Source organism: Poecilia reticulata, linkage group LG14 (genome assembly GCF_000633615.1).
Source record: "Poecilia reticulata strain Guanapo linkage group LG14, Guppy_female_1.0+MT, whole genome shotgun sequence".
In the NCBI taxonomy this organism is placed as follows: Eukaryota; Metazoa; Chordata; class Actinopteri; order Cyprinodontiformes; family Poeciliidae; genus Poecilia; species Poecilia reticulata.
In genome coordinates, this window is record NC_024344.1 from 22,245,461 (window position 1) to 22,269,235 (window position 23,775).

At 41.0% G+C, this 23,775-nt stretch overlaps 3 protein-coding genes across 4 annotated transcripts; 1 reads left to right on the forward strand and 2 right to left on the reverse strand.

The window, feature by feature from the left end:
* Positions 1-987: 987 nt before the first annotated feature.
* mrpl22 (mitochondrial ribosomal protein L22) lies at positions 988-5,431 on the reverse strand. Its single transcript, XM_008428450.2, has 7 exons — positions 5,302-5,431; positions 5,174-5,216; positions 3,915-4,050; positions 3,767-3,832; positions 3,332-3,409; positions 3,184-3,253; positions 988-1,289 (listed from the first exon to the last, which is right to left on the reverse strand). Exons 1-7 carry the CDS (start codon positions 5,324-5,326, stop codon positions 1,081-1,083), a joined length of 627 nt encoding a protein of 208 aa, XP_008426672.1. The 5' UTR covers positions 5,327-5,431; the 3' UTR covers positions 988-1,080.
* Positions 5,432-5,530: 99 nt separating this feature from the next.
* Positions 5,531-19,719, forward strand: gemin5 (gem (nuclear organelle) associated protein 5). 2 transcript variants are annotated; one of them, XM_008428452.2, is made up of 28 exons: positions 5,531-5,837; positions 7,011-7,165; positions 7,276-7,457; positions 8,179-8,330; positions 8,415-8,513; positions 8,724-8,856; positions 9,302-9,467; positions 9,986-10,198; positions 10,496-10,581; positions 10,814-10,896; positions 11,027-11,160; positions 11,306-11,379; positions 12,179-12,360; positions 13,128-13,267; positions 13,585-13,756; positions 13,830-14,021; positions 14,091-14,147; positions 14,296-14,415; positions 15,210-15,305; positions 15,395-15,532; positions 15,660-15,807; positions 16,609-16,728; positions 16,818-17,028; positions 17,108-17,374; positions 17,717-17,879; positions 18,581-18,995; positions 19,318-19,405; positions 19,485-19,719. In XM_008428452.2, exons 1-28 carry the CDS (start codon positions 5,696-5,698, stop codon positions 19,644-19,646), a joined length of 4,290 nt encoding a protein of 1,429 aa, XP_008426674.1. In that variant the 5' UTR covers positions 5,531-5,695; the 3' UTR covers positions 19,647-19,719. The 2 variants fall into 2 exon arrangements, with proteins under 2 accessions (XP_008426674.1, XP_008426675.1); XM_008428453.2 differs by having other exon boundaries at positions 14,094-14,147.
* A 132-nt stretch (positions 19,720-19,851) lies between these two features.
* cnot8 (CCR4-NOT transcription complex, subunit 8) lies at positions 19,852-23,333 on the reverse strand. Its single transcript, XM_008428454.2, has 7 exons — positions 23,213-23,333; positions 22,100-22,310; positions 21,692-21,885; positions 21,415-21,576; positions 21,192-21,336; positions 20,998-21,108; positions 19,852-20,360 (listed from the first exon to the last, which is right to left on the reverse strand). Exons 2-7 carry the CDS (start codon positions 22,214-22,216, stop codon positions 20,232-20,234), a joined length of 858 nt encoding a protein of 285 aa, XP_008426676.1. The 5' UTR covers positions 22,217-22,310; positions 23,213-23,333; the 3' UTR covers positions 19,852-20,231.
* Positions 23,334-23,775: the final 442 nt, after the last annotated feature.

The window sequence follows — 23,775 nt, forward strand, 5'->3', positions numbered from 1 at the left end:
GAGAGCAATGAGGGGAGGATTCAGTCAGGTGGCTTCCTTGGACAACATGTAACTACTATTACCATTAAAAAAATTGTATTCCTGGCTTACATCTCCAGAGTTTTCAGTCATTTTTAAAGTATAAAGTGTAGAAATTTGCTCAAATTTATGCGAGACATTTCTGCAATTATCACACCTGTAAAATCATGATGGGTAGATGCATCTATGATAAATAATAGGAATGGATCTAAGCAAAGAGTTGGATAGATGAACGCATATTTTAGACATTAGGTTAGGGAATAAAGTCTGAATATTATTTTTAGGATCTATTTACACTCCACCAGAAAACAGAAATTTCTCTCTCCCAGAGGTGAAAGGACAAAAGGGTTTCCTTCTGTTCATGCAGACATGTAGTCATCTGTAAAGGGGAAATATGCATCTGAAATCATGGATGATATATCTTGTTTCAATCCTGGAAGGCTGAAATGTTATCTTGAATCTGTGTTGTCTGAGTTTTTTTTTTTTTCAAAGTTACATCAGATACAAGCAGTAGCTTGTTCTTGACAAATTCTGTGCAGTATTCCTTTTCTGCTTGTTTGAACTTCTCAGATGTTCTCCACTCGTTCTTGTGAAGTATGAGATGTTCTGGTCACACGTTCCTCTAACATTGTACAGGTGCCCTTTTATACGCCATGTTTTTTTTTTTCTTTTTAACTTTTTTAGGACTTATTCAGACCTGGACACAACCTAAATTAAATCCCTTACTTTCCCAGGCTGCGTAAAAACCCTGTACTGTTAACTGAAGGCATCGCTAATGAGCATTTCAGAACGGGATACAAGAACCATTATTGCTTCATTATGTCTAATGGCTACACATTAAAGTTGCTTCCAGTACAGCTGGAACGATCAGTGAGGAAAGAATTCCTCCGATTTTTTCTAGTCTCATTTTTAGAAGAGAAACTGCAGTGCTTCATGAAAACCTCAAAGATAAAAAAAAATGACATCAAATAAAAAGCACAAAGCACATTTTATTGTATTTTAATTAATTTGTATTTATTTACAAATATAAAATGACACACAAACAGTTGAAGGCTGGGTGATCTACAGGCTGTGGATGATGGTCCGGTTCTTGAGGCCTTGGACGTACTCTTTGGCTTGATCAAAGCCCGTCCTCTCCTCCGGTTTGGGTGGCACACCCTCCACCAGCTTGACGAAGTAGTGACAGTAAACCTTGTCCATGATGCCGAACATGCCTCTGCCATGGTAACGGATCCTCTTCAGGTACTGCCCTTTGCCGGAGAATGACTCGGCTGAAGGGAAGAAGAAGAAACGACCGGAGAAAAGACATGGAATGATTTTCCATTTTCCAAAATAGCTCTCAATTAAAAACAGTCTAAAAATATTGCTGAGAAGAAATGTACAAACTCAAACAGCATTGGCTTACAAAAAGTGAGAGGGGGGCAGAGACAGGTCCTTCTCCAAAAATTAGCATATTGTGATAAAGTTCATTATTTTCCATAATGATATGATAAAAATTAAACTGTCATATATTTTAGATTCATTGCTCACCAACTGAAATATTTCAGGTCTTTTATTGTTTTAATACTGATGATTTTGGCAAACAGCTCATGAAAACCCAAAATCCCTGTCTCAAAAAATTAGCATATCATGAAAAAGTTCTCTGAACGAGCCGTTAACCTCATCATCTGAATCAACGAAGTAACTCTAAACACCGGCAAAAGATTCCTGAGGCTTTTAAAAACTCACAGCCTGGTTCATTACTCAAAACCGCAACCATGGGTCAGACTGCTGACCTGACTGCTGTCCAGACGGCCATCATTGACGCCCTCAAGCAAGAGGGTCAGACACAGAAAGAAATTTCTGAACGAATAGGCTGTTCCCAGAGTTCTGTATCAAGGCACCTCAGTGGGAAGGAAAAAGTGTGGCAGAAAACGCTGCACAATGAGAAGAGGTGACCGGACCCTGAGGAAGATTGTGGAGAAGGGCCGATTCCAGACCTTGGGGGACCTGTGGAACCAGTGGACTGAGTCTGGAGTAGAAACATCCAGAGCCACCGTGCACAGGCGTGTGCAGGAAATGGGCTACAGGTGCTACATTCCCCAGGTCAAAGGTCAAGCCACTGTTGAACCAGAAACAGCGGCAGCTACAGAGAAGCAGCACTGGACTGTTGCTCAGTGGTCCAAAGTACTTTTTTCAGATGAAAGCAAATTTTGCATGTCATTCGGAAATCAAGGTGCCAGAGTCTGGAGGAAGACTGGGGAGAAGGAAATGCCAAGATTTTTATCATACCATTATGGAAAATAAAGAACTTTATCACAATATGCTAATTTTTTGAGAAGGACCTGCATCTTAATCTCTAGAAGAGGCTGCCAGTGTTTAGAAATGTCATATGTGTGAATTTTGCAGCTTCATAACTGATAGAAATGACTTAGGCAGTTCCTCATCTGTCATCATGACAAGTATAATACTAATAAGAGAAAAATCAATCCACTTGACTATTCTCTAAATTTACTTTCCAAAATAATATCAACATTTTTAATGAATGTGTGGCAAAATATTGAGATAGGTTTTTTTTTTATTATAAAATCTGCTTTTTTTGTGCAGTTGTTCATATTGTTTATTATATGTAACTGCAATCAGCCTTCTGTGTAAAAGATTTATGACCTTAAAGTGACCAGCATGTACAGAAGAACGAGAAGTTTGTTTGGATGTGCAGTCAGAGCCAGGAGTTGTGGGACTCTGTTATGATGCGCTTCTGTTACACAGACTTCTTTCATAAGCTCACAATTGTAATTTTCAGCCATTGTTTACATCCAGATTTACTGAATCCGACTTCTTCTGGTGCAGAAGGATGATGCATATCTCACGTTATTGTCATAAAAGTCAAATAAAATGCAACATGATGGTTTAGACTGCAGACAATTTGAAAACAATCAGATGCATATACAACCTGGTTCAACATAAGGAAGTGGGAGAAATTAGATTTCTCCCCAAAATCTCAATTGGGCCGTTCAGACTGCGTGAAAAAGTGGGATATGGGTTGCATATGCCGTAACCTTTTTGATTGGCCATAAATGTGCACTGAGAATGCACAGGACGAGGCTCAAAGTACCCTGCGGCACTGAGAGGGGGCAGTACTGAGTCCTAAAGGCAGAACCCTAACAGAGGGTTGCAGATACTCACCTACGTAGAGATTGGATTTATACTCCACGTTGTGATTCTTGACTGCCATCTCTTGAGCTTCAAGAAGAACCTGAATCAAGCAAAGAGGAAGTCTTAAACTCATGCAGACATTTTTTTTGCCAAAACTCAATGAGATGCAGCCACAAACCTCTCTCATGATCTTTGCTCCCTTCTTGTCGTTGAATTCCAGCTGAGCGATAGCCTCGTCGATGTTCATCCCCCTGATCTGTAAGGTACATAACTCAGATTGAAATGAATCTTTCTATTTAGTTTGAGGTTGCAGTATCTCAGCATTAAGGCTACAAATTAAGGCTACTATTCAAAGATAAAATGAATATGGCTAAAATGTGGGCAGAGTAGTCTGGAAAACCTCAGACAATAAACAATTTGACAAAATAGACAGAAATCTCCTAAGTTTTCTGTGCTGCTGACATCAAACTCTTAATTTGTTTATGTTTACAACATTAGGTGAAATTGATTACAGTTTATTTTCTTATTAACAAATTACATTTTGATGCATTAAAAAAAATAATGTTCCAACTTTTTCTGAGGTTTTATCCCAGATTTTTGCTGTGAGTCTCACCATCTTGGCCAAATACCACATCTTGTCTTTGCTGTACTTTATTTGCCTCCTGCTGTGATAAACTTCCTGCAGACAAACATCATGTTAGAAAAATGTTACAGTAACACCAGGTGTTCTGCTCATTCAAGGTTTCAGTCGAGAGACTCACTGCAGGTCTGCGAGGCTCCTCCGGCAGCTGAGGAGGATATACTTTCCGGTTGTACCTCTCCCAGTGTTTGGCATCTAATGAAATGCTCGTGTGGAGACATGAGAGCTGCTGCGATGCGCCACCAAGAACCTGCAACCTGTAACCATGGCGATGAAAGAGGGAACAGAAAAATTTAGTGGAGGCAGAATTTACTTGGTAAATTACAAAAAGTTGTAGCATGATATGCTACAACTTTTGGAAATTGTTCATACAGTGGGAAGCTTTGAAAATATAAACAGAACAAATCATGTCCTGGCATTTTATTTTAAGTTATGACAGAACAAAATGTTAAAACTTTTAACATTTGCAATTATTCTACACTTTGAGCAATAGCTGACAAACTATTAGTTTAATTGACAAGTTGTCAGTTCAAATGGTAATTAATAGTTGTGTTAATAGCTTTCCAACAATTTGTGAACATTCCCAAAGAAAAAGTCACAGAATCTTTACTCAGCTGCATTTAAGAAACCCTAAATGAGGCACTACTTAAAAACCAAACTTCTTACAGTAGTCAGAACTATTTTAATCCATGCAATCAGAATAGTCTTAAAAGATATATACAAATGAGAACATTTAACCCAGAAAATTTCAGATCTCAACATTTATTTGGAGTAGAATAATCCACAAATCCTAAATACTTTAAATAGTTTCACCAATCCTGACATGTGAATAATATGAATAATACAAATAAAACCAATTAGAACAGCAGTTTTAATAATCATCTAAAGTGGTACTTATGTCTTAAATTGCAGTTTAGTGTGTTTTTACAAATGGAGTAAAGGTTTCACAAGTTACAATTTATGCAATAAAGATTCTGTAAACAGCATATTGTATGGTTCTGGTTTTGGCCAGCTTAAATATTTTGCATTTTAAACCAAAGGTGATCAAAGATTGCTGTTACAATCAATAGTAGAGCTATTGATTGTTACAGCTCTACAATCAATAGCTCTGGTACCCACAGTACACAGGCTGCCATAGTACACAGCCTATGTACTATGGCTGTGTGCTAATTACATAGCCATAGTACATCATGTGTGAAATAGCCATGTACTATAGCTTGTGCTTGGTTTTTAAATACGATTTAAAGAAGTGATCAAAATACAAATGTTACATGCTATAAAGGATTACCACAAAATGACAGACATGATTTAGTACTAAAGCTGTTCAGTTCGTCCTCTCAGACAGCAGCTTCATGGCTAATAGATATACAATGCCCTTACCTCAAGTGTAGCGACCCAACTATGTCCCTAACGAAGACGACGCCTGAAAAAAACATCAAGATTTGGAAAAAAAACAAACACATTAAGCAACAATTTGCTGTTTTTACAAATAAATAAGGTTTACCTACCACGACCTGACATTGCCACCGCCATATTGAATGATGTTGTCACGACGTCACAACAGCATCTTTACGGTAGCAGCGTTTATCTATTTGGTGTTTAATATCATGATTACAGAAATGGACGTATAAATGTATAATTCTGTTTTTGGTAGCTTTGTCACCTTATATGGCAATACAAACTGCTTACAACCTGCAAATCCGGGATTAAAATACGGCAAACTCCGTGCGGTTTGACCCTATTAGGATTCCGTACTCTAGACAGGGTTTTTGCGACAACACGCTGCTTTTTAACGTTGCGACTGCAACCCTCCAGGCAGCATGTGAGGAGTTTTTATTTTGGTTTATTTAAACTTAAAATTATGAAATAAATTTAACGATTATCTAAAGTGTCTGAGACGCCATGCGTGAGAGGTCTCTTCCCGCCTCTCCTAACTGGTACAGCTCGCGCTGCAGTGATGTCAGCAGCAGCGGTTTGCTGGGAGTCGGAGCCAAAAACGTAATCTACCTGATTGAGGTTTCTGCTGCTTCATGCAGGGTTACAGGTGAGTCTGTTCTCACAACTCCATAAACTACGAGCCTTAGTGATTAGTTCTGTGGGAGAATTGGTTCAAAAATCTGCTTTGAACTTTTTCCACAGTATCTTTCTCCTTGAGGTAACTTTAATGACCGTTTTTTTTCAAGTTGCTTGGAATTTTGTTATCTATTTTGGGTGCTTTTACATTGCGGCATCTTTTTGCAACTGTTATTTAGTCTAGAGCAGTCGGGTCCAAAGTCAGTTCTCGTGGTATCCGGCATGTGTTAGTTTTATACCCAAGTCATCACACCTGAATCAAATGATGGTTCATCTGCAGACCTCTCTAGAACATGTATTATTAGTAGTCATGACGTGCTGAGCAGCTGTGTTGGAGCAGAGACTCATCTAAAACTGGCCGGACACCAGGGCTGGAGAACTGCAGCGGGACTTCCTGTCCCACTGCAACCTTTTACAAAAAACAGAAAATTTTTTAATGGGGCAATTATTCCTTCCCCCCATTTTTTCTCTTCTGCAGGACATTTTTTTTCTTAGAATTCAATCTTTTATACCCACTCTTTACCTCTTTTTGGGAACCAGACTATTTGATTCTGATTTTCAATCAGATCAATCCGATTTTCATTCATTTATTTCTTTTGGACAGAAACCATTTCCTTTCTCATCAGCCTCCCAGCTTTTCTATGAGGGAGATATTTTTCATGAACTGGGGCAGTCTTCTGGAACTGTTTTCCTGGCTGTTTTCGACTGTAGCAACCTTTCCCAGGACCAGCATGTATTTTTTTCAGTGCCTCTTCTTTGAGAGGTAGCTGTCTCTACCACATAAACTTTTTACCAGGACTTTTTTGATTTCCGTCATTTTGAGTTCATGAACTTTTCTTGGGCCTTTCTACTGCCCCCTTTATTTAACTGAAGCAACCTCATTTGGACTTCAACAGAATTTATTGGAACCAGTTTTCAGAAAGCTGCTTCCAGGAGCAGTTTTAATTATTCTATTTCTCACAAAAAAGGGTCTTTTTTTCTTGTTATTTTGAAAGTAGGAACCAGTTTCATATCGGAGTTCAGGGGGAGGATTTCTGCCCAAGAGGATCCACTGGAGTGGGAGGACTCCAATCATTTCTGAATGGTTGAAAACTCAAGACCAAAGGCTCATTATTGAATTAAATGCTTTGTGTGTGTTTTGCAGGTGAGCTCGTGGGCCACAGGGACTTGGTGTCTGGCTTTTCGTTCTGCCAGCACCCCGAGCAGAGTCACATTTGTGTCAGCTCCTCCACTGATGGCAGCGTACGCTTCTGGGACTCCAATAACAAAACTTTAATCAGGAAAAATGCACCTCATCAGGTTAGTTTAGTATGATTCTACGGACCTCTACTGGCTGCTGCCTCACCTGCACCAGCCTTTAGATATTCTTGGGCATAGTTTTCTGCTAAATACTGGATTGTATATTGCAGAGCCCCATCTCAGCAGTGCACTGGTCCCCTGCGGATAAAAACCTGGTGGTGTCGGGTGACGAGAAGGGAGTGGTGGTCTGCCACTGGTTCCACACTGGTGACACGGCCATCTTCTTCCCAGAGCCGAGGACCATCTTCTGCCTCACCTGCTCTCCTCACAGCTGGAAGTCTGTGGCGGTTGGGTCGGTAGATCATTATACATCACTTCTCAGTTTAGACTTAGTAAAGGCTTTATAAAGAGTTACAGAGTTTAAAATCCAAACCAAAGTGTGAGTTTGGTTAGAAAATGAGGAGTTTCAAAAACCTCCCGAATGTTGAGTCAGAATCAACAGACACTGCAACATCACCTAGCAACCCCAGCAGAGCCCAGCCCCTCAACTAGTAACCTCAGCCCCGTTAGCCTAGCATTCAGCAAAATTTCAAGCCAAGCAGAACGTTTGGTCGGCTGGTCTTACCACTCTATGCGCTCTACAATGGATGCTGGAAAAGACAAGTGATTAGTTGTTACCATTAGAAACCACTTGCTGCATTTTTGTTGGTTGTGCAGTAGGCCCCACTTTCGCTTTTCAAAGATTCACGGTTGTTGCACATTTGTTTGTTGTTTGCAGCCATTTTCACATGTGAGTGTAAATCTTGAGTTCGGGGGGCGTCGCCAGCAGCAGCTTATTTGGATTTAAAGCTACAAGAGGCCCTAATGCAGCTCATTCTGAAAGGAGCATGAAATGGATCAAAATCTCATTATCTAAGAATGATTTTATGTGAAAAATGTCATGAAGATGTGTTTTATAGACTTGTAGTAACATGTTCAAGGAAGCATAAAGGGCCACTTTTAACAAAAATGAATGGTTCAGTGGAACTTAAGTTACAATAACGACAACTAAACTGCTGTTGATTGTGTTGCAGGTACAAAGACGGGATGATTGTGTTGATTGACATTAGTAAAAAAGGCGAGGTGATTCATCGCCTCCGGGGACATGACAACGAGATCCACTCGCTGGCGTGGTCTCCGCTGATCGGGGAGGACGCACTCTACGCCAGATCTGAGGACCATGATGGTAATTTTATCCTGCCAGCCAAAAAAACGTCAAAAGCGCTGCTGTTTTGTTTTTAATTTAAGGCTCATGTTTAATATGTTTCAGCAACAAATGGAGTTTCAGCTGAGGAAGAATCAGGCTGCTTCCTGGCTTCTGGAAGCAAAGACCAGACGGTGAGGATCTGGAGCACTGCCAAGGGAAAAGGTGAGGGATGAGGTTTGTGAAACATGAAAATGCTTCAAACTTTTCTTTAATTCAGTATTTAGTTTTGAATTTATTTTTAGTATGCCAATAATATCAATGAGGAAGTTTAGACATTTTAGGATGAAATCACATTTTCTTTCATTTCCAGCTCCCCTCTGCAGTGAATTTAAACCCTAAATCCCTTCATGTTTTCTCCCCCTCTCCTGACAGGCGTGATGACATTGAAGCTGCCGTTTCTAAAGAGAAGAGGCTCTGCTGTCGACCCCGGGGTGAAAGAGAGGATCTGGCTCAACGTCCACTGGCCAAAGGGACGAGCGACGCAGCTCGTTTCCAGCTGCTTCAGGTCCAGAGTTTTCCTATGGGGGGGTCGGGACATGCAGGAGGCATAAATGTTTAGATTAAGATGAGTGTTACTAATCCTCAGGAATAATTAGCAGAAATAAAAAATACCTTTTAGTTAAAACTATATTGAAGCATTATTTTTAAAACTGACACTTAGACTAGGAACATGAGCTCTAATCAAGAAAACTAAGAGTTGAACTTGTTAGAGGCCCATTTCTGTTCCAAATACTCTGGAAGCTCTATTAGTGGCCGGTATTATGTACCAGGATTCTTTGGCTACAAATTTTGTGCCAGAAAACTGAAATTGTACAAAGAAACAAAGTCGTAAATTTAATATTAAGGTTATTTTATTTATATTGCTGACAAACGTAAAACAGTGTTTATATTGTTGAATTATTTCCTGCTAAAACGCTCAACCTGACGTTTAACTGTTCCTATCACTCCAGCGGTGAGCTGGCAATGTGGGATTTGGCCAAGACTGGGAAGCAGAAGTGGAGTTTGTTTGGAACGTCGTCTGAGGGTCAGAACCACAGCCGGATCGTCTTCAACATGAGTTCTGTTCAGCTGCAGGACGGCCGAGAGATTCTCATCAGCACATCCATGGACAGAGAGGTGTGTGCCTGGTTTCACCCCAAAAAAATAACTAAAGTTTTACTTACCCACTTTTGTTTTGCTTGATCTTTGAGGAAAAAATGATTTGTCTCTAAGAGTATTTAAACTTTTACCAATTGTTTTAGTAATAAAAAAGTTGTACAAGACATTAAAAAGAATAAAAAATGGGGAAAGTACTTTTTAATTTAATACAGTTGAAAGGAACAAATATTAAACTTTTCCGTTCTTAGTGTGAAGATAAACAGAAAATTTTAGAAGTTGTTTTTTTCCAGCCAAAGATAAATGTTTTACCTGAAACCTGCATTTTGAGAAACTGTTGGTTAAAAATACGACTTTTGTGACAAAAATTATGTCGCATTAGAAATTTAAATGGAAATAATGCTCTTTTTTCAATCCAGCATAAAATCCATGTTTGTTTATGCTTCTGGGATTTAGTGCTTCTTTACACTGCAGCAACCCCAGACAGATTCGGTGGGTTGAAGAGGACTAAGTTGTTCTCTTTTTTGCCACTGGTTCAGATTAAATGCTGGGACCTGGACTCTCTGAGCTGCTGTTGGACCCTGCCCACGCTGGGGGGCCACGTCTACACCCTGACCTTCTCCCCGGTGGGCATCGGCTGTCTTGCGCTTGGCGTCGGGGACAACCTGATCCGAGTGTGGAATACGCTAAGCACCCAGAACCAGTACGACGTCAGATCTTTTTGGCAGGGCATCAAGTCCAAGGTCACAGCGGTAAGACTTAGCTGTGGGTATCTTACAATTTTCCAAAACTCAGTGTGATTCAAAAACACGAGACCACAGTAAAACTGTACCTTCAGTGAAACATCATCATGCATCATCATGATGCATGAGGAAGTGCTCGCCCTTGAACCTGTGCTGTGAAGGACATGGGTCACATTAGGGCTTGAAACAGTTTGAAAATATAATAAAAACGTTCCCTTTATTAGCAGACAGGTGAACTTTTTTAAACTACTTGCAGTAAATGTTCTAGAGATCAAAAACATGAATTAGTTTTTGCTTTAATTGCAGCTGGCGTGGCACTTGAAGAAAGAGGGATCCTTGGCTTTTGGAACCGACGATGGAAAAGTTGGGATCTACGACGTCTTCTCCAACAAGTAAGATCCTCTACGGCAGGATTTGTAATACTCTTTCCAAACTTCCTCCTTCTCCTGATTGCTTTTGACCGCTGGTTCAAGGAGGTAATTTCATGTGTTTTTGTATCCATTTGCCAAACTGGCAAAACACAAAACACTGAAAAAGTGTCTTTCATCTTCCAATTCTTTTGGCCTATTTTCCTAAAGTGTCACCATCCTCTCTCTCTCTGACTTTCTGCTTGTTCTCCTGCAGGCCTCCTCAGATATCAAGCTCCTATCACAGGAAGACTGTGTACACATTGGCCTGGGGGCCCCCAGTGCCCCCGCTGTCGTTTGGTGAGTTCCTGCTAGCTCTGAAATCAAAATCATGAAAACTTTAACTTGAAAATTTTGCTGCTGATTCCCAAAGTGTAGCTGGTCTGCAGGGACAGATTGCGTCTGTGAGACATGTTTGTGTGACGTTTAGGTGCAGAAGGAAAGCAGAGCTACAGTCTGTACAGCTGCGCCGGTGAGGGCGTCATCCTGCAACACGAACCAGCGAGGCTGAACGGAGAGGCATCGGACATCGACAAGCTCATCAGAGACACCAACAACATCCAGGTGGGGTGTGTGTGGAGTGTGTGTGTGTCATCAGGATGACAAAACTAAAATCTTAAGTCATTTCTGATTTTGTTTTTAGCTGAACGTTGGAAAAAAAGCCTGTTTTCGGTCTTGTTTCTACTGAACCTCTCCTGCTTTCAAACAGCACAAGTTGTCTCCACACACGGACCTCAGCTGGAAGCCGGATGGGAAGATTGTCGCCATCGGCAACGAGGATGGGTGAGTGACTCAAATCTATTTACCCACAGAATAAGGAGATTAGTTCTGTTTGAGCTGTTGAGAATTTGTATTTATTTTTGTGTTCATTTAGAGTTTAAAAGCAGGACCAGTAAATTCAGAGTCGTCGGAGGATAGTGAGGAGTCATTGAGATTTTTTCTTTTTAATATTTATGTGTTAAATTTTTTTTTTAGATTCTTTTTGTTGTATGTTTCTAAACTCAACAAAATGACTTCACTGATTTAATTTTAGTTCAGGATATTTTTGGCATCCTTAGCCAGAAAAGGTTAAAAAAAAAAAAAGAGGCATAGTTTCAGTTTCCTCAATAGTGAGTTTTCATTAAATAATTGTAAGTTGTTTTAACTAGAGAAGGGCCACGACTCCTTCTGGAGTTAGTGTTAGGATCACAAAGAATTTCTTCTAAATGAATCTGTTATAAATTAGAGGAGTAGCAATACATTGATTTATATCGGTTAAATGATTAATGATCCAATTACGTTGATGCAAAATATAAACATCAGTCTGTTTCATCAAGTTTAAGATATTTCCTTATTTTGAAATTTTTAACTTTTTACTTCAATGCCTGTAAGAGCATAGTCGTCATATTTTAGTCATTTTTTTGTGAGTTGAAATAGATGTTAAGTGGGCATATGATATATTGATTGCAGTTTTGTGAATTAAATTGTATTGTGACAGACATATCAGCAAACATTGTATCGTTGTCTAAGTAATTGATATGATATTATGGTTATTCATACCCACACACCTTCTGAACATCTGAGTGTTTTGTTTCCCCTGCAGGAGCATCGATGTGTATCAGGCTCCCAGTCTGTTGCTGCTGTGCAGCATCCAGCAGCACCACAAGATCATCAACACGCTCCGATGGCACCATGACCACGGCGCTGCGCCGGAACTCCACTGTCTGCTGGCCTCAGGCTCCAGCAACGCCGTCGTCTACGTCCACGACCTCCGCTCTGTCATTGGTTGGAAACATCTTCTTGTTGTTTTCAGATATTTTTTTCCTCCATTCATTATTGGTATTTCTTGTCGATCCTGACCTCGTGCAGTTCTAGAATTTTTAGCTATAAAAACATTATTTCAGACTTTTTTTCTAGATTTTTGTATTTAAAGAAAAGGAAAATTGAGTTGACATTTTAAACTGCCTTATTGTCGGATTAGCAGTTAGTGACTGGCAGATTCTGTGTATTCAGAGAATGTAGATCCTTACCTTTGACATTTCAAAAAATCTTCACATCTTTTCTGTAATAAGTTCAGCCTTCCTGTTATCTGTTGAAAGCCTGCATAAACAGTAGCCATCTCCCCACACATTGTTTAAAATATTGTCCACCTGAGTAGCTTCTTACAACTTCTCCCTCTGACTTCATTTTAAGAGACTTTTTGTCTTTAAACAATAACAATGTTCACACTGAAGAGTGCAACCTGGTACTGCTGAGGAAGAGGGCATTCACAAATGGCAAAATAATTGCAATCAACTGGTGTTTTGGAGCATCTTTATCTTTTGATATTGGAAATATGGCTCTCCTGTGGGAAAATTAGAGGGGAACAAAAACGTTTTGTTGCTTTTTTGAATGCCCAGTCAGTTGGAACTCTGTGTCTTGCATTTTGCACAGATGTAAATAAATCTGTTTTAATTTGTAGATTTTGTTTTCTTTCACATAGAATCAAAGTTTAGTTCATTTCTTTAATCTAGCTTTGAGCAGCATATATTTCATCATCTTGCTTTCTGCAGAGAATCCTCCGGAGAGCCCGGCGGTGCTGACCGAGCCGTACCGCCGGCTCTGTGGTCACACGGCTAAAATCACCAGCATGGCCTGGAGTCCGCACCACAGCGGCCGACTGGTCACCGCCTCGTACGACGGCACGGCTCAGGTAGGTCTGGACATGTATCTGGGTACTTCTATGCAGTCTTGAACTACACTTAGGATAGAGAGATATTTGTATTTTATTTATTTGGTTATTTTGTTCATTTGAACATGTCGCATTACAAACAGAGGTTTTGAATAAAGAGTAGTGGGAAGAAAAAAATCTTATACCATCTGCCTCTTCTCTCAAAAGTGAATTAACTATACCAACAATCAACCGTCCATATAGATTTATCTTTAGCTCTAAACATCTTCTTAAAGCTCATTTACCCAGTTGAACAGTTTGAGTTGGACGGTGATATTTATTGGTGTCCCTCCATGTAGGTGTGGGACGTCCTGGAGGAAGCGGCCGTCTCCAACTACCGCGGTCACACTGGGTATCTGCTGTGTGTTGACTGGTCTCCAGCTGATCCAGATGTGATCTGGACTGGAGGGAAAGACTTCACAGTCCAGGAGTGGAAGGTCTCCCAGCAGGAGTTCACCAAGCCCCCTAAAGGTAGACACGGACATGAAGAAGGTCTGTGTGCCGATACAGCTTTTTGTGACGCCGTGCTACCATTTAATCTCAGGGAAGAAGATGGTCATGATGCAGGAAAAGAAGCAGAAGAAGAAGAACAAGACGGCATCAGGATCTGTTGGACCGGCAGAGCCAAAGATCAACGGCGAGCCGGCGACTGAAGGAAAGCAGGCAGAGCAGGTTCTGTCTGAGGAAGACGAAGAGGAAGAAGTCCGATCAACAAACAGTCTGGAATCTCCAGCTGGTAGGTGAACAGTACAGTAAAAGGAGCTTGTAATTATTATTTTATATGAAACATTTTTTTTATTCTTAGCAGTTAATGAGGTACCAAGGAAATCAATTCCTCCTGCAAAACCTAAAGACAAACCAGGTGGGTGGATTTATCTTTTCTGAAAAACTGAACAGCATGGTTGTGAAAATGAGAGTAAACTTCTGATGTTTGTTTTGCATGTATTAATCCAGTCCTCCATTGTAAATAACTGGTCAATATCTCATAATGTTTCGTGACGCCTCTCCAGACCTGATGAAGAAGAAGAAGCCTCGCTCCATGCTGCCTCTCAGCACATCCATGGACCACCGGCCCAAAGAGGAGCTGCTGCAGGACTGCCTGACTCTGGCTTCAGTCAAACACTCCAGAGGTGAGAAGCTTAAAGTCAGAGGGTTCATGTCTTATGTCCATCTAGAGAACTATTCACTAGTTCTTAAACTAAACCAAAACGGATCTACTCAGCTGTCGATCTGTCTCCATAACTGAAGGCATCTGATTGGTTGGTGTCATGTTTTTAAACGATGAATACCAATTGGAAAGCTGCTGGATTGAATGACATTGAAAATCCATTTCAGTAGAGGTGCAGCAGTAGATCAGACATGATTTCCTTAATTTTGAGAGAGCTGCAGTCGCCCAGTACTTAAATGAGAAACTGAGCTTGTTTCCCTCCACAGAGGTCTGAAAATCAGCAGTTAACAATAATCACCACACTGTTTCCAACTTTGTCGCTGCATTTTGTGACTTTTCAGACATTTACCAAAATCAAAATCTGGACCTGAATCGGCTATCTTTTATAAAGATAGGTGATTGGCCAGAAAACTGTAGTCGTTACACCTCTATATATCAGCAAACTTCACAAATAGAAATATCTGTGAATTGCACACAGCTTGATTCTGTTTAATAATTTGGTGACGTTGGAAAGCAATTGGTTGCACAGTTCTGCACTACTTTGTGCTTCTGTCACATAAAGACACATTTGTGGCTGCAACTTGACATGTGGAAAGGTTCAAGGGGTGTGAATATTTATTGCAGGGTGCTGTATTTGAGGTTCTAAATTTTAACGTATGCACTAAACTTTTGTTGTTTTATCTTGCAAAAACTGGTTAAGTTTCTACATACAAAATGGTCAAAGACCTGTTGATAAAAGCGTTTTTGTGTTTCTAGCGCCACCTGCAGCCTGTGTCCCAGGCCAAGGAGATTATATCCACCTGGGTCTGTTTCATGACAGAGAGGCTCTGCACCGCATGTTTGAGGCTGAAGGTTTGTGGGATTTTTCTTCATCAGCTGCTGGAGGTTAAGAAGCTCAGAGTCAAAGGCTAAACTAATTTTCTTCTTCTCTTGTTGTTTAGAGGAGAGCCACGTGGAGGCGGGCCACTACGACTCTGTGGTGTATTTGCGGCTGTGGAGCGGAGACCTACAGGGGGCGCTGCAGCTCGCCACTGAGAGAGGAGAGCTCAGTGATCACCTGCTCTCCATCGCTCCCATGGGTAACAGCTTCACCTAGCAGGCTGCACTTTTATTGCTGTGCACAAGGGTTCCCTCTAGTGGTGAACAGGAGAATTTTAGATTCATTCTAGTATAAAACGGTTTGGTTTTATTTTTCTTCTCGCGCAGCTGGCTTCGAGGTGTGGAGCCGTACGGTGGAGGCCTTCGTCAAGCAGCTGTGTATGCAGGAGCAGTTCCTAAAGGCAGCATCCCACCTGCTGTCCATCAACAAGCTGTACGAGGCCGTGGACCTGCTGAGGTCCAACAAGCTCTACAGGTTCATGTCTCCCGCCGTTCATACAAACGAGCATATCTGTGTAACTTACTGTTGCTCTCTGCTTAATTTATGTTTACATCCACTCGTCATGGGCATTAGGTTCCATTTTTAGTAATTTTTCGAGATTAGGGTAATTGCACAACATATGGCTTCAAAGACTGTATAAAACAAGAAATGGGTGTACAAGATTGAGTTTATTGTGGACATTCACGTTCCTTTCTTTAACTGATGTCCTGAAGAAGCCCATCTAAGAGGCGTTGTGAATGGTGATGTTGTGGGCAGGAAGAATCTGCAGTAACAGTCAGTCTCAGAACAAGTCTGAAGTGGCTTCTGACTGAAGACAGTTGCTTTAGGTGGGACAGTTTCCAGATTGTCATGATATGTCAACAGCTCAACATCTGGGCAGAACAGACTATTTCACAGTAAATAGTCCATGAAATAGAATATTTACTGTGATAGTAAATATTCTATCACAGTAAATAGACTATGTCCTGGATGATTCAGTCAGTTGTTAGCAAGCGCTGCTAATCCACCTCAGTTTCTTTTGCTAAAGATGTTTGAACTGAATTAATGGAGGTGGTGAGACTATACTGTAATTTAGTAACTGGATTTAAGGAGATCTAAGGAGTGGTTCCAAACACATCCAAATCAAAAGGATTCAAAAATATCAATAAAAGTTTTGAAATAAGTGACATATATGCCCTTCTAAAAGCACAGTGAGAAGCAGAGTATTTATGGCAGACTTTAGTTTTAATGCCGTTGATTTTTGTGCTGTTCCTGCATCTGGTCTGGTGTTTTCAGGGAGGCCATTGCTCTGGTGAAAGCCCGGCTCCCTGCAGACCAGCCTCTGCTGAAGGATCTCTACACATGCTGGGCTGCTGTGCTGGAGAAAGACGGACATTTATCTGCTGCTGCTAAATGGTCAGAAGCAGAACCACAGAACTACACCCAGAATTCAGATTGTGATTCTGAACTGTTTATATTTTCTCTCCTCCTACGTTTGCGCTCAGTTACCTCGGTGCTGGCTGCAGTTTTGACGCAGCCAAAGTCATCGCCAGGAAGAACGACGCCCCGTCTCTGAGGACGGCGGCTGATCTGGCGAGAATCTCCGGAGAGGAGGTTCTGGGCCAAACGCTGGCTCTGAGATGCGCTAAAGACCTGGCAGCTGCTCAGGACTGGGTCGGAGCGCAAGAGGTTCTGAGCTCACAGACCCCCCTGCTGGTCAGAATCTGTCATATCAAGAAACCACTCCTTTCTGCAAGTATTCAGAGGATTTAATGTTGGACTTTGTGTCCTGCAGGCCCACAGGCTCCATCTTTGTGTCGCTGAGCTGCTGGCTGTGGCCCTGGCGGACTCCGGCATCCTCGCCCCGGCTTCCTGCGTCGCCACTCATCCGTGGGCGACCCTGAACGGTTCCAACACCTTACAGGACAGAGCGAGAGACATCTGGGGGGAAGAGTTTAACGTTTGCCTGAATTCAGCTGGAGATCGGAGCATCAGCGCGCTTCTGGAAGAGCTGAAGTCTGTGGAGACTCCAGCACGGAGCGCCAGCATTCCTCTCAGACAGGTTCGCTCTGAAGACCACCCACAGAGAACATTCACATGTATTGCAAAACGGGAACCTCTTGGGTTGCTGAATTAAAAAATTAAAAGAATACAAAGATTTGAAACGGAGAGATGCATACTACCATCTGTGGTTTCCAAATGCTAAAACTTCTTTTCTGTTCTGGTTTGGCTCTGCCATCTTTTTTCCTGCATCAACCAGCTCTGCTTCTGGGTGGAGGCCAAACTATTAACACTGAAATCATGTCTAAGAAGACGTTAATTGATTAGAGCTCATTTTAACCTATTAAACCTTTAATCGTAAGTTAATTATTTGTTTCAATTCATTACACGAACCCATGTTCAGGTCCTGCTGTACTCCTCGGTCCATCTGACTCGCTCGCTGCTCAGCTGGCTGCTGAGCGACGACGGGCGGCTGCTGACGGAGCTGTGGCAGGCTGCGGCTTGGATCGGAGACTCTGGACACTTTGAGGTCTCTGCGGCGTTCTGCCGGCTGCTGTTCCCTGAAGGTATCGGTACTACCTCAAGCTTTTATTTAAGCTGGTTTGAAATCATTCTAGAGCTTGTAGTTAATATTAATTAGTGTTGGGTGATGCAGCTTAAAAGTAAAATTAGATTTTTTTTTTTTCAGAGCAGATGTGATTTTAATTTTTATTAAAATGACAGAAACCATTTTCAAAAGTGACTTATTTCAGTCATCCCTCCTGAGAATTGTACGATGAAGTATTGGGGACCAGCTGCAAGAGTCTTTAATTATGAAAATATAGTCATTAGCAGAATAAATGCATCTTTACTAGAAGAACTTCTTAAATATGAGAAGTCATTTTAAAAAAAAGCCTGAATTTTTTTTTTTTTTTGGTTGGGAATTTTCGTGAAATGATTTAATTCTATTATTTCAACATTAATGTCATTCTACTTTATCCTTGTAATATGACCCTATTATTGTAATGAAAAAAGACAAAAATAATATTAGCGTGACCATTATATTTCTGAGTATACCTGAATTTATAGTGCAAATATATGGCAGCTTCCCAAGCAAGATGGCGGCTCTGGCCGTGGTGACATCACTCTGAAGTCTGAACTAAGAAAAGCTTTGGTGGAAAAGAAATCCAGATGTTCCAAAAATTAAATCTTCAAGAATTAGATTAATGAATAAAATCAATTTATCTCCCAGCCCTGATATTAACTAATTGATCGGTTTGTCAAACAGGTGACGTCAGGATATTTTCCAGGAAACATTCCAAAACACTCCACCTCTCTGAAGCTGAAGCCGAAGCCGGCAGCCTGCAGGCGGTCGTCTGTTACCACCGTCTGTATGAGTGTTGGTGGAGGGACTCTGTGGTCCAAAACGGACCCAGCTTCTGCATCGATGACGAGCCGAACGGCCAGGCAGCAACGGCGGAGTTGAAAGAGCTGTGCTCTCGAGGACTGGACTTTGAGCCATCGGCGCTTCTGTCAGAGCCTCACGCCGCCTGTCAGGCCACTCAGAGGTCAGTGAGAGAGACCCAGGAGCGACTGTCCACCATGATTCTGCAGCACAGCCGGGTCCAGGATGGACGGACGGACTCTGGGAACCAACAGGAAGGCAGTCCGTCTCAGACAGCAACCTCAGACGTTGAGCAAGGGTCAGGATTGTTCTCGCTTATTTCCATTTTCTTTTATCTGGAGAAGTGGCTCTTAAAATGTCATAAAAAGGTCAAAATTTCCTCATCAGGTTTCACATTTCATTAAGCTTTGCCTCATATTTGTACATTTCAGCAGCTGGGTTAAGTCTGCTGTTAAGCTTACTGTGTCTTTAAAAGTCCCAACCCTAGATGTAATAACACTTGTATGACGGAGCTGGTTTTAGTTTTACTTAATGTTTGTCTTTAAGTCAAATTCTTTGGAGCATTTCAGAGCAAAGTGACTGTTGCTCTTCTTCCTGATGTTTCCTTTCTATTTGTGCAGGTCTGGGGAGGAGGAAACTTTCCTCTCTTTGTCCTCAAAGATGTCCAAACTCCAACAGACCCTAGAAAACATTCCCAGCACAATCAAGGTAATTAAAGTTGGTTGGCAAGTCTGGATACAAACAATTCCAAGAAATGGACAATGCCTATGGATTTTTTGTCTTGCAGATGTTTCCTCGTCCAGATGTGGTGGAATGTTGCCTTGTTCTCTTGCATCTCGACAAGTCGTCTTCCGTCTCAGACGTCCTTCGGCAACAGGCCAAAGATTTGCTCCGAAAATACGGAACCAGTCTGCCTGTCCTGAACGCGTCCCGAGGATTCCTGACGTGATGTGGTTTTCCTTTAGACTGAAACGCCTCACTCACACGGCTTTTTTGGAAGTGAAATAAATCTTTGAAACAGATCCTGAGTCGAGTGAAACTACATCACAACGTCCTCTACCTGGTCGGAAGATGAAATGTTATGTTCTCAACAAACCTGGAAGCAGAAAACGGAACGACTGAACCCACAGAGCATTTACCTCATTCAGAATGAGCTAAAACAGTTTTAATTTTTGTTGAAATTATACATTTTAATTTACAGGCCCTTCCAGCATCAACTTAAAAAAATAAATCCCTGTAGGGGGGGTGGAGGGGAAGAAAGGGGTTGAAGGAATCTGTCTGAGAAGTCTTTAAAATCCCAGGATGTCAGGCGCTGGTCCCACGCTGTAAAAACAAACACGTTTAAAAAAAATTGATCCGACTTGTTTGGTCTGAGACTCGGCTAAAAAGTGACATGGAAAGAAACGAGTCGGCCGCTAAAGGATCTGTTCCCACTGCGAGTCCACTGAAAAAGTCGCTCGGATATGTTCACACAAGTTCTTTGTTGGAGAGCAGAATTATTATTTTTTTTAAACGAGTGAAGCTGAGCGGCTGCTCAGTGTTTGTTGTTGGTCTCCTCCTGTCCCGACCCAGAGATCCCGTTCTGTGGCTGGCTGGATCCAGATCCCAGACCGTACAGCCGACCGCAGTACTTGGCGTCGTCGATGTGGTCTTCAAAGAAAAGCTGCAAAGACAAGAACAGCTTAAATTAAAAACGGAGCTGTGATAAAGTTTTCCACTACCCTGAATTCCTTTTTTTCCCTTTCAAAAAGTTCTGAAACAGATTCTGAAGGTTTTTCTTTATGGACTTCAGATACTTTTCAACACTGTCCTTGAAAAATTAAGTTTTGCCAGGCATAACCAAAACTGAACATGTTGCAAGTTTAATAGGCAGGTAAATAAAAAATCAGAAAAACAAATGGAGAAGCAGCAAAAGAGACCGGAGACAAACTGAATATTATTGGAAATAAACAAAAATATTTTATACAAAACTGATTGTGTCATTAAACACAAAACAATTCAGAATCCCAGGGCAAATCATTCTATATTTGACCCTTTTAATCACTGCTTAGCATTTTTAGCCAAAAAAAAAAATCAAATTTGAATGTCTGGTTTTGGTGAAACATCAAATGTCATTAAAAGGAAAAAATAACTTGTTAAATGAACTTTAAAGATAGAAAAAGTTTGACTCACTTTTTTACCACATCTGATCCAAGCTTATCAACCTCATTAATACTCATTGTACAGAACAATTTCTAAAATGTATAAAATATAGAGGACTACTTTAGTTGCATAACTTCCAAGGTTGAGGCTCAGTTTACCTCTTTCATCCTGAAGAAAGCCATCCCTGTGAGCAGCGAGTCGGATCCGGCCTGATGCTGCCGTCCGATCCTCTTCAGCTCCAGCTGATCGGCTACTTCTTGCAGGCCTCCCTGCAGCACAAACACAGCAGGCGGGTGAATCCTGGCTCCTCCAAACTGGATCAAATATAAGAAGTGGTTACATTTCAGCAAACCTTGAGACTTTTGCAGCTCTTCATCAGGTACTTGACATCGTAGATTGCAGGAAAAAACAAGTTGAGGATCTGAAAGAAGTCGTGCTCCTCCTCAGGAAGCCGAGCGTCAGTCAGAAGCTTCACCAGATAGCCAAAGTCGTAACCACTGAAAAATCAAAGATGAGAATGTAAAAATACTTATGAATCACAGGGGCTACATCTGCTAGGTTTTAAAACAGCCAACCTGTGGAAGGAGAGCCACTTGACGTTTTCACAAAGCACCAGGCCGGACGTCATGAGGAGCTCTGCAAAGTACAGCGTGTCGATTCCTTCTTCTTCATGTTTTTTGAACTGGAGGCCGGAGTTCTGCAGCAGGTCGATGGAGTCCTGCGAATACATGTCTTCTCTGAGGAGAAGATCAATGTCACATTACATTCTTAGTATGGTACAAACAAAACTAAACGTTCATCTAAAGATATTTTGTTCACCCTGAATCACCAGGGAAACGGTATTCCACCTACGTGAGGTTGAATTTGAAGTTGAACTGCCACGTCGTCGTGCCCGGAGGATAAGTGCCGTCCTCGTTCATGAACGTGAGTCCGAGCTGGATGATCTTCAGGAGGTCCACGTTGCACCTCAGCAGCTGGTACTGGTAGTCCACCGTGCTGCGAAACTCTCCGATTGGCCGCACAACGACCCCAGGGAACTCTGTGTCCTGATGAGCAACAGATGTAAACATCACTGATCTGTTAAAGTGACGAGTCAGACACTTCATCTAATCTCTCAAAAGGAAGTATACAGGAGTAGTTCAGGTATAGTTTAGGTTTGGATTTGGATTTGTGAGTATAGAGTGGATCAATTGATTATCAACAGCTCAGGATACATGTACGTAAAATTTGTTTCGGTGAACAAACAGTCAAAACTCTCACCATGGCGACGTAGTTGTAGCTTTGGATAATCTGTCTGATCTTTCTCATCTCTTCTTCCACATTGCTCGCCCAGACTTCACAGATGATCTGACTGGAATCTGCAAGTGCAGCTGGCATGTTGGTAGGTTGGATGAAAAGCTAAAATCCCAGCAGTCCTGCGGCACTCAGTGGGAGGCAAAGAGCGAATCCGATAAAGAAAAGAGGGACAATCCTGGAAGAATAAGGAAAATGTCAGCCAGTTTACCCCTTGATTAGCAGGGAAATTTGAACTAGGAGTAGGACAGAGACAGAAAAACTAAAACCTATCACATTCCAGTCTGTAAAAACACACATAAAACTCCTCTTCTCTGATGCACTTGTATCAAGATTATAAACATCTTCAATGCATAAACGTGGAGATATAAAATAACTCTGTTTTATAACTAATTGTTTCTATATTTTAAACAAACAATGTGCTGGCATGCCTGATCTGGGCAAAAAATGAGCAAAACATCAGACAAAGCACACAACAAAACCGCCAGAAAGCCTGTAGAACTGTGGTTTGAGCTTCTTTAAGAAAAATCTAGCTCCTGTAGGGAATAATAACTTATTATTAATGCACAATAACTTTTTCCTTTAGAACCTTTTATACTTTGGCCCTATTTGTTATACGTCATCATTTTCTTTTTTTCATGTTTAATCATCTCCAAAATGTAATGCCCAACATTTAGATTAAACAGGCAAACTGGATGAGATAGAATATTAAGAATTTTTTACATCATGTTGCCATGACAGCAGAAGGAGCAACCGTTAGCTTAGATAGTTCAAATTCAACTAGAAAGCACCAAATACAAAGAAAAATGTTAACTACAAGCTAGTCGAAGGAGTATGCTTACACGAAATTCATTAAATTCACTGTCAGCGATCTGTTTGAAACAAAAACAAACGACGCAACGACGGGGACGCTAGCATTTAGCTTAGCATCGAAGCTAACCTTCGACTGGAAGCGGCACAAAAACAAAGCGGAAATAAGAAGCGCTTCCCTGTTCCACTCCTCCGCGTGCTGTACTCGAGCTTTATCTGCCGTAAGGATGACGCACTGACGTTGGAAAAATTATTAAAATATCATTTTACCTGCTGTTTTCTTCAATCGAAGCCTGTCAGCCTGGTTGATGAAGATGTTTTCTTATTCGTTTTCTTTTCGCCTCTTCGTCTTCAAAACGCACAGCAGCACCACCTGCTGTCAGGTGGTGTTGACGTCATTGCGTGATGACGTGATATCTACTAGCCCTACACGTACTCAATAGTTAAAATATGAGAACAAATTCAATCCTTAGTTTACAGTAGCATACTGTTTTTTTTCTGATTTATTGTGATTGATTAATATGGATTGATATAAATAGTTGCTACAATTTCTCATTTTTCCCAGTTGCTACTGATATGTTTGTTCTTTTAAAAAAAAATGTTAACATTACAAATAAAACTATAAAACACATACTGCTCCTGCATTTAACTTTTTTAGTGAGAAACAGGGTTGTTTGGATGAAGATGTTTTAATATTTTTAAACCTGCATGTTTCCTTCATATACAATTGAAATCAAAATTTACATACAGTGTAAAACATTGTTTCTGTTTTACATTTAACATCTTCAAATTCAGAAATGCACCAATATTTATTTAGTATTTTAGTATAATTT

What these genes read in the sequence shown, in the direction of transcription:
- gemin5 (XM_008428452.2), top strand. Translation starts at nt 5,696, where the DNA reads ATGCGTGAGAGGTCTCTTCCCGCCTCTCCTAACTGGTACAGCTCGCGC. An exon ending in GCACATCCATGGACAGAGAG is followed by an intron (nt 9,468 to 9,985) that starts GTGTGTGCCTGG and finishes CCACTGGTTCAG; the next exon opens with ATTAAATGCTGGGACCTGGA. An exon ending in TACGACGTCTTCTCCAACAA is followed by an intron (nt 10,582 to 10,813) that starts GTAAGATCCTCT and finishes GTTCTCCTGCAG; the next exon opens with GCCTCCTCAGATATCAAGCT.
- cnot8 (XM_008428454.2), bottom strand. Translation starts at nt 22,216, where the DNA reads ATGCCAGCTGCACTTGCAGATTCCAGTCAGATCATCTGTGAAGTCTGG. An exon ending in AACTTCAAATTCAACCTCAC is followed by an intron (nt 21,577 to 21,691) that starts GTAGGTGGAATA and finishes TCTTCTCCTCAG; the next exon opens with AGAAGACATGTATTCGCAGG. An exon ending in AAGTGGCTCTCCTTCCACAG is followed by an intron (nt 21,337 to 21,414) that starts GTTGGCTGTTTT and finishes TTGATTTTTCAG; the next exon opens with TGGTTACGACTTTGGCTATC.
- mrpl22 (XM_008428450.2), bottom strand. Translation starts at nt 5,326, where the DNA reads ATGGCGGTGGCAATGTCAGGTCGTG. An exon ending in AGGAGCCTCGCAGACCTGCA is followed by an intron (nt 3,833 to 3,914) that starts GTGAGTCTCTCG and finishes GTTTGTCTGCAG; the next exon opens with GAAGTTTATCACAGCAGGAG. An exon ending in TAAATCCAATCTCTACGTAG is followed by an intron (nt 1,290 to 3,183) that starts GTGAGTATCTGC and finishes TCTTCCCTTCAG; the next exon opens with CCGAGTCATTCTCCGGCAAA.